The following is a 16069-nucleotide window of genomic DNA, read 5'->3' as shown; positions in this document are numbered from 1 at the left end:
TGAATCATTATCAATAATTATATATATAATAACACTATAATATATATATATATAATAATTAGTGGTTGGTATGACGATTATTTGAATGTGTGAGGTTACGAGGTGAAGGTCGGATGGTAGGTGGTTTGTCGAATGTGAAGTCGGAATTAGTGGTTGGTTTGACGATCATTTAAAAGTGTGAGGTCACGAGATGAAGGTTGAGTGGTGGATGGTTTTTCGAGTGTGAGGTTGAGAATTAATGGTTGGTTTGACGAGCATTTGAAAGTGTGAGGTCACGAGATGGATGTCGGGTGGTGATTAGTGGTTGATTTGACGTTGGATAAGTGGTATGTGATCAATTGAGATTGGTTGTTGATTTGTTGAAGTGAGAGTAAAAGAGAAGTTGACTAAGATTAATGAGTGGTTTGTCGAGCGATATATATACATATGAAAAAATGTGAGTCACAAGATGTTTATTAAAAAATTCTCAACACGCAAACCAATGTTAAAATTTCTTGGACCTCAAACTTTTCTAAGAAAAGAGATTTCTAGGATTACAATTATAATACATAAATTATTATATATTTTTAACCTAACATCAAATATAAAAAATTAAAAATAAATTATGCTATTAGGGCGTCAAAATATTGTGCCACTCATTATTATGAACTTAAATAAATTTATTTTAGTAAATAAAGATATTGCTTTTTGTTAATTATTTTTATTTATTAAAATTTTAAATTTTAGAAATTTGTTTTACTATTTAACTTATAAATTTCTATTTAACTATTTTAATTTATTTTTAATATTAATATTTATTATTTATAAATTAATTTTATATATGAAGTTTTTATTTGAATTAATAAAAACTAATTAATTAGTAAATAACAAATTAAAAATAAATAAATCAAAATGCGAATCACTCACGAATTTAACGCGACCTACGACTCTAATTTAACGCGATTCACAGTGCAGACGACGGCTATAGACAAACTCCCCCGAAGAGGATAAAGCTCGAAGTTATCAGTCACCGACCGATGGGTGTAAAGGTAGGTACTTCAGAAATGCCCTTTATATCTTTCCGACTCAGGGTTTAACAAAGTTTCATGCCTGTTCAGGGTTTAACAAAGTTTCATACCTGTTCAGGGTTTAACAAAGTTTCATGCCTGTTCAGGGTTTAACAAAGTTTCATGCCTGTTCAGGGTTTAACGAAGTTTCATACCTGTTCAGGGTTTAACAAAGTTTCCTGTCTGTTCAGGGTTTAACAAAATTATTGACTGAAAATGCTCCAACTTCTATCAAACTCCAGAAGTTGGAGAGCTATTCTGGGCGCCAAATAGCAATCGATGCTAATATAAGTATATATCAGTTTCTGGTGGGTAGTGCTGGCATGTTTTCTTAAATTTCTCTCTTTCAAATCAAAACTTTTGATTATGAATTGGGGCTTTCTCAATTATGCAGACTGTGGTGAATCGAAATGGTAATGGATTGCTTACTAACGATGCTGGTGAAGTAACTAGGCAAGTTAGAACTATTTCTTTCTGGTTGTTTGCTTAATAATTCATTTTTTAGGTATTCCCTTTTCAGCATACTTAATCTTGGGAATTGAGATTATGTTGGGGTGATGAGTTTTGAGTTATTATCCATACCCCCATTCTTTGCACAAAAGTCAGTTGGTATGATCATAGTTTATTTGTTACAATCGATTTTCATATTTGAAACTTGTTTGATATGGGTTTATTCCAATTAAAATATATTGTTTGATGAAAAAGTGTTTTCCTCAGTTTTTTTTTCAGTGAAATGGCTACTACTATTTAATATTTTAATGTTTAAAATGTTATAAAGAGTAAAACTATGTGTTTTCATATTTAGTTGATGATTTAAATAATTGGAGAGAAGTTGTGATTGATGATGATACATTGGTTTATGTGGATATAATCCAAATAATCAAATAAGGCATTGTTCTTCTGATTTTCTTGACCTTCTGAACATTCCTTCATTTCTGTCGGTATTAGACGAAAATGAACATTTCATGATGATTGAGTACAAACTCTTAAACTTGGCTTCCACGATGGTCCATTCTATGACTCTGCTCAGTGCCCACACTCTCTAGTCTCTACCATCCTCGAACTTTTGAATTGTAGATATAGTGGTAGAGCAGCCACAACCCAGGAAAGGATAGTGGGATGTTTTACATACAACTTTGTTTATGATCTAGATGCGACACAACCTACAGTTTTTTTAATCAGCCTCGGACCATGTTTTGTTTCCAAATATTTATGTATCTGGATTTAGATTCATATACTAAAACAAAATTAAAAGTGTTTCAAAATGGGGCCAATATGAAATTATGATTGTTGCTTATAAGTTGTGTTCTTATGGATTCTAGTCATCTGCAAGGAATGTTATCCCGGACAATTACGATTCTAGAAGCTGGATTAAAACCAATGTAGGTTATCATGCTATCTCCATTTTCTTTTGAAATGAATCCATGTGAATTAATAGTGACTAAATGAGTTTTGACATTAACTAGATATGTGTTTGATGGAAAGCCTCCAGATTTGAAAAAGCATGAGCTTATGAAACGGTATTTCTTGATCTAGCTGGTTACATTTCCAGTTTGTTTGTATTTTCCTATGAAAAGTTCTTTCATGCAGTAACTCGCGGAGAGCAGACGCTGTGGATGGATTGAATGAGGCCCTCATTGTAAGAAAATCATGGTTAATACCAGGCTTTACATAAGCTAATAGGCCTAATATTCTTATTTGGTGTTGCTCATCTCTTTTATTATTATTAGGATAGAAGTACATTTTGCATATTCTTATTTTGTCGATCCGATACGGAAAAACGGGTATCGGATCCGACAAAATATGTATCGTTGACTTTTTGTAGGGTTGATCAATCCGATACGGTCTGGATAAGGCTTGTACACGTTTTTTGATACGTTTTGGTGTATTTTTCAAAAAATAAAAGTTTTAAAATCAAACTGGAATTATTAAAATTTTAGAGTAAACTAAAATTAAACAAATTAAACCCTTCTTTGACCTAATACTTAATTATATCTCTTACTCCTTCCTCTTTGCCTTCTTTTTCTTTCTTACTGCTTTACCATCTATTTTTTACTGCCTTTTTCCCAACTTCCCAAGCTCGACAGGCACTGTCCGCGCTTGACAGTCTCCGAGTTTCTATCTTTATTTATGTTAATACTAAATTTATTTTTTATATATATATATATATATATATATTTAATAATTTACGTATCCTAAACGTATCGTATTCTATATTTTCAAAATTTGTTGTATCGCCGTATCCGTATCGTATTTGATACGATACCCTATTTGTATCTGTGCAACATAGGTTAGATGTTGTTGTGTTTTCCATCATCTTCTTTCTTGATAATTCATTTTTTTGGTAAATGTTATAGCATGGAAATGAGGATGATATCAAGAAATTCAGTAGACAAACAGTAAAGGTGGGTTCTGATACATTTGGATTTTCTCCCATTATCTCTGTTCTTCTTACTGCCTTACGACTCATCTCACTTTTTTGAAATTAAAATTTGTATTAAAAGAGTTGTCGTGAATAAGAATTCTAATAATACAAACAATGTCTATACCAAATCTTAAAAACGTTACAGGTTGTGTAAATGTAGTTCATTGAATCCATTCATCAAGGAAAGTTGAATTTGTCACATATAATGCCTTGCATATTAAGACTCCTCTCACTTTCTCAATGTATGCTACTATGCTGTCAAAGCCACATATGATCTGATTGCACTAAGCTTATTCCTTGGATATATTGGGGCCTTGTTTGATGTGGACTTTTATTAATCCCTTCTTTTTTTATCAAGTTATTCAAATCACTGACTACATACAAAAACACTTATTTGAATTCTTTATAAAAATATAAAATATCAAATACAAAGGATATTTTGGTCATTTAATCCAAATAATCCATTTTTTAACTGATCAAGATTTATTTTTATAAAAAAAGTTCTAGATCAACAAGCCCTTGATCTCTGCTTGTATGACTATGAGTAACTAAAATGTTTTTGGTTTGGAAGGTAACAGAGAAGCACAAGGAAGACTGCAAGAAACTTGTAAGACTTATGGGGTTGCCTGGTATTCAGGTGATGGAATAGTCAAAAAGACATGTTATTTGCTTGTCTTCTAGCTACTAGGTTGTCTTAGATTGATCCGTCGTTGATATACTTCCCATCTATTTCAGGCTCCATCAGAAGCAGAAGCCCAATGTTCTATGCTTTGCAAGTCTAGAGAGGTATTGGTTTCTTTTTCATCACATTTGGCGATTTTCTTCACGATTAAACAAAGTAGGGAACTTGCTCACAATGGGATTTCCTGGAGTGGATTGGATTCTAATTCTTTTGGTTTCTTTCCTTGGCTTGTTCGTGTTCACACCTTTGGTCTTTATGCTTGTTCGTTTAGGGTTTATGATACAAAAGTTGACCTAAAAACTCTCGTGCCTTCACAGGGCAACTTACGCAGCAAATTTTTACTAACTTTTTCGCCCTTGTGCGGCTTGTTTTGCGCACCAAAACAATCATCCAAACTCAACACCGAGGTTTATTTCTCGCAAAAAATAAACAACGAACTCACAACAATCAATAAGTATGTAGGAAAGTAGAAAACACACAGAATTACGGGTCACGCCAACTTTATAATTTTATTTCGCTCAAAAATAACAATTACAAAGAAGACTATAAATGAAAATCCCAATGAATGAGGGGCTCTTGGGATCACCAATGAAAATCCTTTCCAAGTGAGGCATCACAACCATCTTCGCTTGGACCAGAAACTCAAGTCCTAGAATGACTTCATAATCATCTAGAGGAACAACCATCAACTCGACCTGCCCCTGCCAACTTCCCACCTGGAGGACGGCTTTGGCGATGCCTTTATTTTGCGTGGCTTCAGAATTCACGGCCTTCAATCGGCCCTTGTGTGGGGACATCACCAATCCAGCTTCTGAATTTCTCGGTCTGCAACAAAATTATGTGTGACCCCCCGAATCAACCAACGCTATCACTTCTTTTTCATTGATGCAGACTTTCACAAACATCAATCACATTCCTGGAAATGATTTCTCCACATGCAAGGCACTCAATAGCTGCATCGGATTCACCCTTGCAGGAACTTCTTCGCTAGACTCCTTATCTTTCTCGGCCAAGAGTGCTGCTACTTTTGCACGCTTTGGACAGTCCTTAATGCGGTGGTCTCCTTCACAAATAAAGCACCCCTGATTGATACGGTCCCGGAAAGCAAAACTCCCTTTTGTTTCCTTCTTGTTGCTAGATCCCTCGGACTTGGCTGTCTCTGTTTAATAAGATTTAGCATTCCCCTTGTCCCTTTGAGTGTGCTTTTTAGCATCATGATTCTCACCCTCGATTGCTTTAAAGTCCACCAATCGATTAGCCGCAGCAATGGACCAATGGTCGATGGCAAGTTCTTCAATTCCTGTCTCCTTAGTTCGGTTTGCGCCCACGGTTGCAAACCAGATAAAAAGTTGAACAATTTATCTTCTTCGGACATGTCCTTCACATCCAACATTAGGGAGCTAAAGTCCCTCACATAATCCCTGGTCGAACCTGCATGTTTCAAGTTCCGAAAGGATTCTCTTGCCCTCCATGACAAGTTACGAGGCAAAAACTGCTCCTTCAGTTCACGCTTTATGATCTCACACGAGTCAATCTTCTCCCGATTCGTACTCGCATCATATGATAATCGCGCTCTCCACCACAGCTTCGCATCCCCCGCAAGGTACATGCTTGTGATCGAGACTCTTTCCTCTTCAGGGATCTTCGCTGCTGCTAAATAAGTTTCCATATCCACAGAAAATTCTCTAACTCTTTGTCACTTCTCACGCCACCAAAGGGTTTTGGTTTCGGTACTTCGAATCGAGATAAAGAAACAGATTTCTTCATCTCGATTCAAAGTACCGGAACCAAAACCCTTTGGCGGCGTGAGAAGATTTCTTTATCTCGATTCGAAGTACCGAAACCAAAACCCTTTGGCGGCGTGAGAAGTGACAAAGAGTTAGAGAATTTTCTGTGGATATGGAAACTTATTTCGCAGCAGCGAAGATCCCTGAAGAGGAAAGAGTCTCGATCACAAGCATGTACCTTGCGGGGGATGCGAAGCTGTGGTGGAGAGCGCGATTATCTGATGATGCGAGTGCGAATCGGGAGAAGATTGACTCGTGGGAGATCATAAAGCGTGAACTGAATGAGTAGTTTTTGCCTCGCAACTCGTCATGGAAGGCAAGAGAATCCATTCGGAACTTGAAACATACATGTTCGATCAGGGATTATGTGAGGGATTTTAGCTCCCTAATGTTGGATGTGAAAAACATGTTCGAAGAAGATAAATTGTTCTACTTTTTATCTGGTTTGCAACCGTGTGCGGAAACCGAACTAAGGAAGTAGGACATGAAGAACTTGCCATTGCTGCGGCTGTTCGATTGGTGGATTTTAAAGTAATTAGGGGTGAAAATCCTGATGCTAAGAAGCACACTCAAAGAGACATGGGGAAGACTAAATCTTATGAAACAGAGGCAACCAAGTCAGAGGGATCTAGCAACAAGAAGGAAACAAAAAGGAGTTTTACTTTCCGGGACCGTGCCAATCAGGGGTGATTTATTTGTGAAAGAGACCGCCGCAAGTAGGAACCTGCAATGAATGGGAGTGAGTTGGGTTATAATTCCTTTGGTCTTTTTCACTTAATATTTTATTTTCTTTCTGTTAGCTTGCTTTATTGTGTTCACACTATAAAGGATAAAAGCTCATTTTTTCCCAACTTGCATCAATGGCTCATTTTACTTCCTCTCAGCTTGTGTCGAGCTCATTTTTCACTTTTAACTAGGGCTCAAATTACTTCCCGGCGTTCTTTTTTCTTTGTTAACTACAATAAGTTTTGAAATCTTATATACACAATTTTGCACCTTCTTAATCTTTGGCTAAAATATTATTTTTATTTTTCTAAAGTGTGTATCAAGACATCAATGAAGTTAACCATAAAATGACGACATTAACTATTTTGAGCCACTTTTTAAAGTTACGAAAGCAAAACGAGTCTACCGCAAGTTGAGGAACAAAAAGAGTTTTTGGTGCAATTTCTGGAACTAGTGAGCTTCTTTCTTGATATAAAAGTTTTCCTTTAAAAAACTAAATAAAGTTGGCTATATTACAGTTACTTTGGTTGTTCGATTTTATTTTAGCTACTATTGGATAGCTTTTCGTTTTCTATTTATTTTCTTTTACTTTTTAATTTGTGAAAAAGTTTTGCAGAATGAATTTATGTTGTCAAATGATGAAAGCTTTGATTTAGAATTGTTCAAATTTGCTTATTTTATTCCAGGTCTATGCCATGGCATCAGAAGACATGGATTCACTAGCTTTTGGAGCACCTAGGTTGCTTAGGCATTTCACAGATGCTATCACAAAAAAAGTCCCTGTGATGGAATTTGTAGTTTCAAAGGTGCTTAAAATGGGGAAAAGGATAGAGCTAAATGCACTAATCTTTATCATTCTTCACTGGATATTTGATTTGTGATATCCTGTTCTATTTATGTTTTCAGGCTTTGGAGGAGTTGAATTTAACTATGGATCAGTTCATAGATCTTTGCATTCTTTGTGGTTGTGATTACTGTGACACCATCTATGGTATGCTTATTTTTTTCATGATCAGAATCTCTGAATTATTTAAATGCTCGTTTCATTTGGAACACTATTTGGAATCTAGATACAGATACACAATTGTAATCAAATGAGGTCATTCTCTTCTTGAGCTGATTTCATCAGAAAATTCCTTATACATTACAGTGAAAGCAATTTGACTACAAGATAAAAACTGGGTTTTGTTTTCATTTGACTATCGTCAGCTTCAAATTGACAATCCTCTTAACTTATTTCGATGATAGAACTCTGTGTCCAGTGTTCTTATTCTATATTATGCCCATAAATCGGTTTGAAGATTAAATTGTGCTATTTCCTGAAGATTATATGTTCTTTCAGGTGTTGGAGGGAAGACTTCCTTGAAACTCATCCGGCTACATGGTTCAATAGAGAAGATATTGGAAAATATCAACAGAGAAAGGTGCTAATTATTTAATATTTGAATTTTCACTTGACTATATATTGATTTTGAGGAACTCGAAGATGTGTGATATTTGTTAGTCTAATATTAAATAATCTAAGGCCTTGTTTGATCTGGGTTATTTGAAAAAAAAACTTGTTTGATGTAAGGAATGAGTTATTTGGTAAAATGACCAAAATATCATAAATATTAATATTTAAAATATAGTATAAAAATAAAATGAAGGTAATTTGGTATTTGGTTGATGATTTGAACGATGCTATGTAGTTTCATTGTGAGTTATTTGAAAATAATCTCAAAAACTCCACATCAATCCAGGCCTAATACTTGCAAGGGCTCTAGCTTTATAGAAGGTTAGCTAGGTAGTAAATTTAATGCTTATGTTATGTTTGAGAAGCTCTTGCCAGATAAATTTTACCTTTTCAAATAAACTAGATATTTTTGCATTTCCTATGTGATTTATCTATTTATTGAATTTTAATATGCAACTTTTTTTTTTTATTTTTCTCTATAAAATGGAGAGATATTGTAACATATCTAGGGTTTATAGAGAATAATATGAAGAAACAAGATAATATATGGCTTTGATACCAATGTAACAGATTTAAGGTTTATAGACGATAATTGATAATTGAATTTCCTAAGCAAGAAATGAGAAACAATCTCTGTCTTCGAAAATTAAACATCCTCTATCATAAACCCTAACTATTAATCCATTTATAATAAAGCAGTTATAAATAACTAACTACTAATAGGCTAAGCCCGACCCAACATCGGACCAATCCTCTGTTTCTGTTACACTATCCCCCCATCAGGACTCCTTTGACCTGGAAGAAGTGGAATGGCATCATAGTAGTCCACCAAGTTCAACACTCCATTTGTTCCATTTGAAAATCTCAAGTGTCAACCATGAAATGTAATATCAGTTGTTGCCTATTTGTTGAGCAAATATTTCATCAGAGGTCCACCACGCTTCCGTAACCCACTATGTTTCTCCTTCTTATTTCCTTCTTTTATTTATGTCACCTCCTTACAATCCATACCAATAAGTAATCAATTTTTTACTTTACAACCCAATAAGACAATTAATCTACAGTCCATTAGTCATCTCCTCCAATCTTTTAACCTAGCTTCTAAGAGACATAAGAGTTTTGCCGCCCTGCTGTTTTTTGGTTGAGCAGTCCGAAATATTTTTCTCCATTTCAAGTGAGCAACTCTTTTTCTCTCTTCAACTGAGACAACTTCTACCAAATAAAAATATAACAAGTCTCTCTTTTTCTCCTTCTTTTCTTCACGTATTCTTCCTTGAGTCTCTTATCTTGTTTCTTCTTTTCCCTGCAACTTAATAGCTTTAATTTTTGAAATAAAGTCATAAAAAATTAACCTTGTTGGCCAAAGTTTCTTTGTCACTCTTTTCGGTCAGTCAAGTATTTGGAGCAGAAGAGTCACATAGGCTAACAACATAGAATTAGACTTTCCATATTCTTTTTACTTTTGAAGTTGAGCACACCATACAACTTCCAATCTGTTGGACATTTGCTTTATAATATGATTAAACCGAAACTTGTTTGATGTTGGTCTTATGTTAATATCAATTTCATCTTGTGACGATGCTTAACTTAGAAGATATTCATATGGATATGATAGACTTCTTCAATGACTTTTGTAAAACTTGAGTCGAATAAGGGGGTTTGGAGGGAGTTCTCATTTCATGTGCTTTCTTGATCCCCTTCTCGCAAAATATCGAATAGGTTTCAACAAGTGCTTTATTACATAGGCATGGCTCTAACCCAACCATACATTGCTGATACTTTTCTACCTTGCTTATAATCATCATTTTTTCCTATATCGGCAACATCAAGATTGTTTGATTATCATCCCTTGAATAACCCTTTTTCTGAAGATATTGTAATGTTGAAACTGAAACTTTGAGATTCAAATAATACTTTTCAACATCATCTCGCGATTTCGCCAATACAGAATGAGTTGATTCTTACCCCACACATAGTTTTCTAAATTGATTACTTTCAAAAAGGGAAAGTGCAACGAGATCGGATGAATATTTGGTACTTAGCTAAATCTATCTTCTTACTATTCTTGATTTCATTTTATAAAAAATTAGATTTAGCGGTTTGGACAATGAAAGCTGAGGTACAATGTTTAGTATAGAACTTTTTGTTTAGTCCATTAAGTTCTTCGTTGTCTCATCTGGAACTTCTTCCGACAACGGAAAAAAACCACCTCACCTGAAACTTCTTCCTGGTGTTAACGCATCAACAACCAACTTGATTAAATGAAACTCTAAATCCATAATAATCCGTTGGTAATGAGGGACAGTGTTAAAATATAAACTTGATTTGAATTTTGATGTTTAGTGTTAGTATTAGTTTGGGCTCATAAGTATTATATAACCCAAATATCATAATATATATAGTTTCTAGAAGATTTTAGAGAAATCTTATCTGGAACACTTTAGAAGATTCCATTGAGTTTTAGAAAGTTCTAAATATTATAAATAGATATGGAACCTTAAAGAGAGTTTTAGAAACTAGGAGTATGAGTATAAATAGGAATGTAATCCCACTATTCTAAGAGTATAGAGAAAATAATATAAGAAAGAGTTTCCTTTTAAATATGAATCCATCTTTAAAACTTCTCTCCCTAAATCAAATTTCTAACAAAGTGGTATCAGAGCTAGAAGCTCCTACTCAAAGATGGAAAATAGAGGATTCCCCTTTCAAATTCCGATGCTCACTAAGACCAACTACCACAATTGGAGCATAAAGAGGAAGGCGTTACTAGGAGCTCAAGATGCATGAGACGTTGTCGAGAAAGGCTTCGAAGAGCATGATGAAACCACACTAAGTCAATCTCAAATTCAGATATTGAAGGAGTCAATATAGAGAGACAAGAAAGCTCTCTTTCTCATCTATCAATCGGTAGATGAAGATGCATTTAAGAAATTTCAAATACAACTACAACTAAGGAAGAATGAGATAAACTTCAAATTTGCAACAAAGGAGTCAAGCAAGTTAAAAAGATTCATCTTCAAACTCTTAGAGGTACGTTTGAATTGTTGTTTATGGAGGAATCCGAAACAATTTCTAATCACTTCTCTAGAGTATTGGTAGTGGTTAATCAATTAAAAAGAAATGGTGAGTATGTTGGTGAAGTCAAAGTCATGGAGAAAATTCTTCGTACTTTAAATCCAAGCTTCGATTTTATTGTTACCAACATCGAAGAGAATAAGGATTTGAGTACTATGCTATTGAGCAACTCATGGGCTCTCTACAAGCCTATGAGGAAAAACAAACGAGGAAGCAAAAACAAAAGGAGGCCATGGAGAAATTACTTAAACAAAATATAAAAGAAGATAACGTTCATGAAAGATAAAGAGGATGGGGTCGTGGCCAAGCTCGAGGACAAGGAAGAGGTAGTCCCAACAATAACTTCAACAATGGAGAATGATGTCGATATTCACAAGCTACAAGAGGGTGTGGAAGAGACTAATGGCCAAGGTATGAAAAATCTAATGTCAAGTGCACTACAATTGCAACAAGTTTGGTCATTATGCATCTGAGTGTATGGATACCCGACCAAGATAGAAGAAAGGGCAAATCGTGTAGAAGAAAAAGTCCTACAAAAAGAGACACTAGTGCAAACAACCACTTGTGTGGAGATTGGAGCATGTTCATGGAGTTTAAATGAGTCAATATTTGGAAATGTTCCTTTGGAGATTAGTCAATGATAACGATAAAGGAAAAATGTAAAATTTTCATACGCTTGAAGAATGGAAGTCATCAATTCATCTCAAATGTCTACTATGTGCCCAACATGAAGAATAATATTCTTAGTTTGGGACAATTATTGGAAAAAATGTTATGACATCCACTTGAAAAAACATAATAAGAGATGATAGAAATAACTTGATTGCTAAGGTGCCTATGTCAAAAAATAGATTGTTTCTTTTGAACATATACAATTCGGGCATCTCAACTTTGGCAGTCTTGAACTTCTAATGAATAAGAAAATGGTGAAAGACCTACCTTCCATCCACAATCCGGACAAGCTGTGTGAATGATGCCTACTTAGAAAACAGTTATGGAAGAATTTTCCAAAGGAGTTTGAGCCCTGGCAAGTTCTGCTCGTCTAGTTAAATGATTATGTGTGTTTGCAAGATATATGCTTATCCGCGAGGATTAGTCGCACTCCGAATGAGAAGTAGAACTCAACGTTCTCAAATTTTTTATTAGAAAAAAAGAGCTACAAAGCCACTTGAACTCATACCGTCAGTCGTATACACTGATGTGTGGGGACCAATCAATCCGAGTTCTTTCGTTAAGAAAAATACTTTCTCCTCTTTTTAGATGTTTTTTCAAGGAAAACGTGGGTGTACTTTTTGAAGGAGAGGTCAGAGGTGTTCGAGAATTTCAAAAAGTTCAAAGCTCTTGTAAAGAAAGAAAGCGGTCTTTCCATTAAGGCCATGAGATCTAATCGTAGAGGAGAGTTCACATCAAAGGAGTTCAATAAGTACTGTGACGACCATGGATTCGTCGTCCCTTGACATTTCCAAGATTCCCTCAACAAAATGGAGTAGTTGAGAGGAAGAATCGAACTATATTAAACATGGCTCGATGTATGTAGCACCGATACTCTAATTTTTTTTTGGAGTATCGGATATGGATTCGATACAGAAAAACGGGTATCGTTGACTTTTCGTAAGGTTGACCAATCTGATACGGCTTAGATACGTTTTGAGGAAATTTTCAAAAAAAATTCAAATTTGTGGATCAAAATAAAAATATATAAAATTTTGAGAATAGTAAAATAATTTTAATCCCTTAACCTAATATTTTTGTTTCTTGTTTTCTCAATTTTGGTACTGCCTCCCATTTTTCTTACTTCCCTTAAAACATTTCTTACCATTCTTGCCACTTTCGTCTCTCTTGCTCTAAACTATCGTTAACATGCTTCACTGATGTTGATGTCTTAGTTAATAACTTAATATTTATACTTTATTATTTATGATAAAGTCTTAGTTAATAATTTAATACCTAATAAACTAACTAACTACTAGTGGGTTAAGCCCGACCCATTACATCAAACCTATCATCTGTATCTGTTACAGATATAGTGAGTTTATGATAGTACTCAAGGTTCGTATACAATGAGCTTACCGGTATATTGAATTGATCCACATATTATTTTCTGGATCTCAAAATCAAGATTCAGTTTTTATGATCATCGTGATTTTTAGTAAACATATCAAAAGTCCTTTTTTAGGTGTATCTAAATATGGGCTGGACTAAATTCATATGCCCAAACAAAATCTCATCCGGAATCACAACACCTAGATGAGAGATTGATTTATAATAGCGTTTTCAAATGAAGCCAATTTCAAACCCAAAACTAATGGAAATATAGGAAAAGTGAATGAACATCCTTTAGATTCTTCTTCCTTTTTATTGATATGTCATCCTTCACCCATTGCAGGTATAAAGTACCAGAGGACTGGGGATATGAAGCTGTACGGAAACTTTTTAAGGAACCAGAAGTCTACACTGATAGCAGCCAACTTAATATCGAGTCTACTTCTCCGGACAAAGAAGTAGGAATACTAGTTTTCTTCATTTTCCTTAGCTTGTAGAAGAACTACATAAAAATTGGCATTAATCTCTCTCACGTTAGGGTTTGATGGAATTTCTTGTTGGTCAAAATAGCTTCAGCCATGACAAAGTTACTAAGGTAAGCTTGCAATATTAGCAAAAATACTTTTACTTGTGTTTTAAAGTCTCATAATCCCCGTTTCGAAACATTTTCTGTTAGATTTCTCATATGGATTAGTCAGACACAAATTTATTACGGTTCTTATATGAATTCAGATCCAGAAACAGAAAGTGTGTCCAAATGGGTCCTATATAGTGTCTTAACATGTTTCTTCAACTCATTTCTCAGTCCATAGAAAAAATTACAGCGGCAAACAAGTCAAATCAAGACAGGTGAAAACTATTTCCACTAAGAAATATGCTTGACTTGTTTACTTAATAATGTTCTCGTTTTCAGTGTGTAATGTGTCAACTTTCATTTCCAGCGGATCGAAGTTGCTCTTTAAACCAGCTATGAATTCATCGGTACCTGTTAAACAAAAGGTTTGATTCGTCCAACATCCTTAGAATCCAAGATTGAATTATTAAGGTATTTTATGTAATGTTACTGTTGAGTTTTACCAAAGATTTTCTGGAAGTAAAGAGTTTTATAGATGTAATTAGGCAAAACATCAGGCTCAAAGTTGCATGAGAAATTCTACCATACTATCTACATGATTGGTAATGTTAGATCTAAATATATAGAAGTAGATGGAATTGTTACGAGTTTAACGTGACTTGATAGTTGAGTTAGGTTAAGTGTGACTTGATAGTTGAGTTAGGATAAGTGTTCAAAAGTTTTCTACAACATTTTGGTTGTATGTTTGAATTTATCTTTGGTAGCTCTATTAAAACAAAATTTAATATTTAAAAGGAAAACAAAAGACATTGTTGTAAATATTTTACTGGTAGGTATATAAATAGACTAATGATCTTGTGTTATCATTTTTTTTTCCCAATTGGTCCGGAGTGAAGACTTGAATCTATGACCTCTAGGTTGTTTGTTGCTAAATGTTCTGTTCTTTATGAAAACCTGGTTTTGGTAATGATTGACAGGAAGTTAGATGTGTTATTGGATCCCCCAAATTGACTATAAAGCCTAGCGTGCCTTTTCTGAATGTAGCTAAGCAGCTTGATGTTCTCCACACGACAAGAATGTCGAATCGCGAGGCTTTACTTCAGCCCATGATCCTCAATCCCATTTGCTGGTAAGCATAAAACATTTATTTGTTTATTTCTTTTGTCAACTATTTGTGTACTTGAATTTGTGTTACTATGCAAATAAAGTCAAGAAAAACATTTTTCAAAAACTTCTTGTATGGAAGCACAAAACAACTTTGTTGTCATTCCTTAAATAATGCTTCATCTTAGAACTTTGTTTTAGCTATATGTTTACGAGAAACTATTGTCAATTTATATATGTTGAATCTTCAATGTATGGTTTTCTTTTTCTATAACCCCACACCACGCCTTACCTCAATTTAGGTGTTTGATAAAATAACTAAAAATGGATATGACGTAGAATGTTGTGCGAAAAAAAGTTACCAACCGCCGAAGACTAACGTCAATATATTGCGTGGAAAAAAGATTATGAAATTTTAGTAATTCACTAAAATAGTTGAAATGACAAGAATAATGCCTAAGAGATCAAATGTTAAGAGATTAAATGTTGACATGTGTGATTTCAAGTGTTATAATAAATTTATGAATGGGTGAGGTGTTTGGGCTTCGTTGAGTTTGAGTTAAAAATAACAAAAATTAATAAACATAATTTTTTTTATCACATCACTTAATATTATATTTTATCACATCACTTAATTTATTAATAAATCATTAAAATATTTATATTTTAAATTAATATTTTTTATTTTATTATTATATATTAATACACTTTTATTTTTTACTAAATTAAAAAAAATAAAATATTCAATCTAAAATCAAGGTATGAGAGTCATGCCTGTCATCAATTTTGGAGATTTTGTTATTCTTTACAATTCTTGTATCACCTCCAAGAATTATTGCAAATCATTGTTTATAATTAAACATAAGAATAATGTGTATTCGTTGTAATCAAATTTGTTTAGAATGTATACTTATTAAAACAATATAGGTTACAATATTTGAGAGAACTGTTTTCACCATATTTATTTTTGTTGTGTTTTTCACAAGACATATGGGGTTACTAGTAGTTATTACTTATTAACCAACCCTACTCTTGAAACCATAAATTTAAGGCATTTTTTTTGTTTGATAAAATATTTAAATTCTTTTATTAATAGAGTAAAATAATACAAAAGAAAAAAATAGTATGAGACAAATTTCAACTCAATTCAT

General features: G+C 33.9%; 1 protein-coding gene across 5 annotated transcripts; it reads left to right on the top strand.

The window, feature by feature from the left end:
* Window positions 1–936: 936 nt before the first annotated feature.
* On the top strand, window positions 937–15192 carry LOC124912500 (flap endonuclease 1-like). Of its 5 annotated transcripts, none has more exons than XM_047453134.1 (17): window positions 937–1028; window positions 1238–1354; window positions 1441–1499; window positions 2369–2428; window positions 2513–2566; window positions 2637–2685; window positions 3404–3451; window positions 4043–4108; window positions 4207–4257; window positions 7353–7472; window positions 7573–7657; window positions 8009–8090; window positions 13584–13698; window positions 13779–13835; window positions 14046–14089; window positions 14185–14239; window positions 14792–15192. In XM_047453134.1, exons 1-17 carry the CDS (start codon window positions 1017–1019, stop codon window positions 14945–14947), a joined length of 1230 nt encoding a protein of 409 aa, XP_047309090.1. In that variant the 5' UTR covers window positions 937–1016; the 3' UTR covers window positions 14948–15192. The 5 variants fall into 5 exon arrangements, with proteins under 5 accessions (XP_047309090.1, XP_047309089.1, XP_047309091.1 ...); XM_047453133.1 differs by having other exon boundaries at window positions 14182–14239; XM_047453135.1 differs by having other exon boundaries at window positions 14182–14285; window positions 14792–14929.
* Window positions 15193–16069: the final 877 nt, after the last annotated feature.

Source organism: Impatiens glandulifera, chromosome 8 (assembly GCF_907164915.1).
Source record: "Impatiens glandulifera chromosome 8, dImpGla2.1, whole genome shotgun sequence".
Classification (NCBI taxonomy): domain Eukaryota; kingdom Viridiplantae; phylum Streptophyta; class Magnoliopsida; order Ericales; family Balsaminaceae; genus Impatiens; species Impatiens glandulifera.
This window is presented reverse-complemented; position numbering and strand designations above follow the sequence as displayed.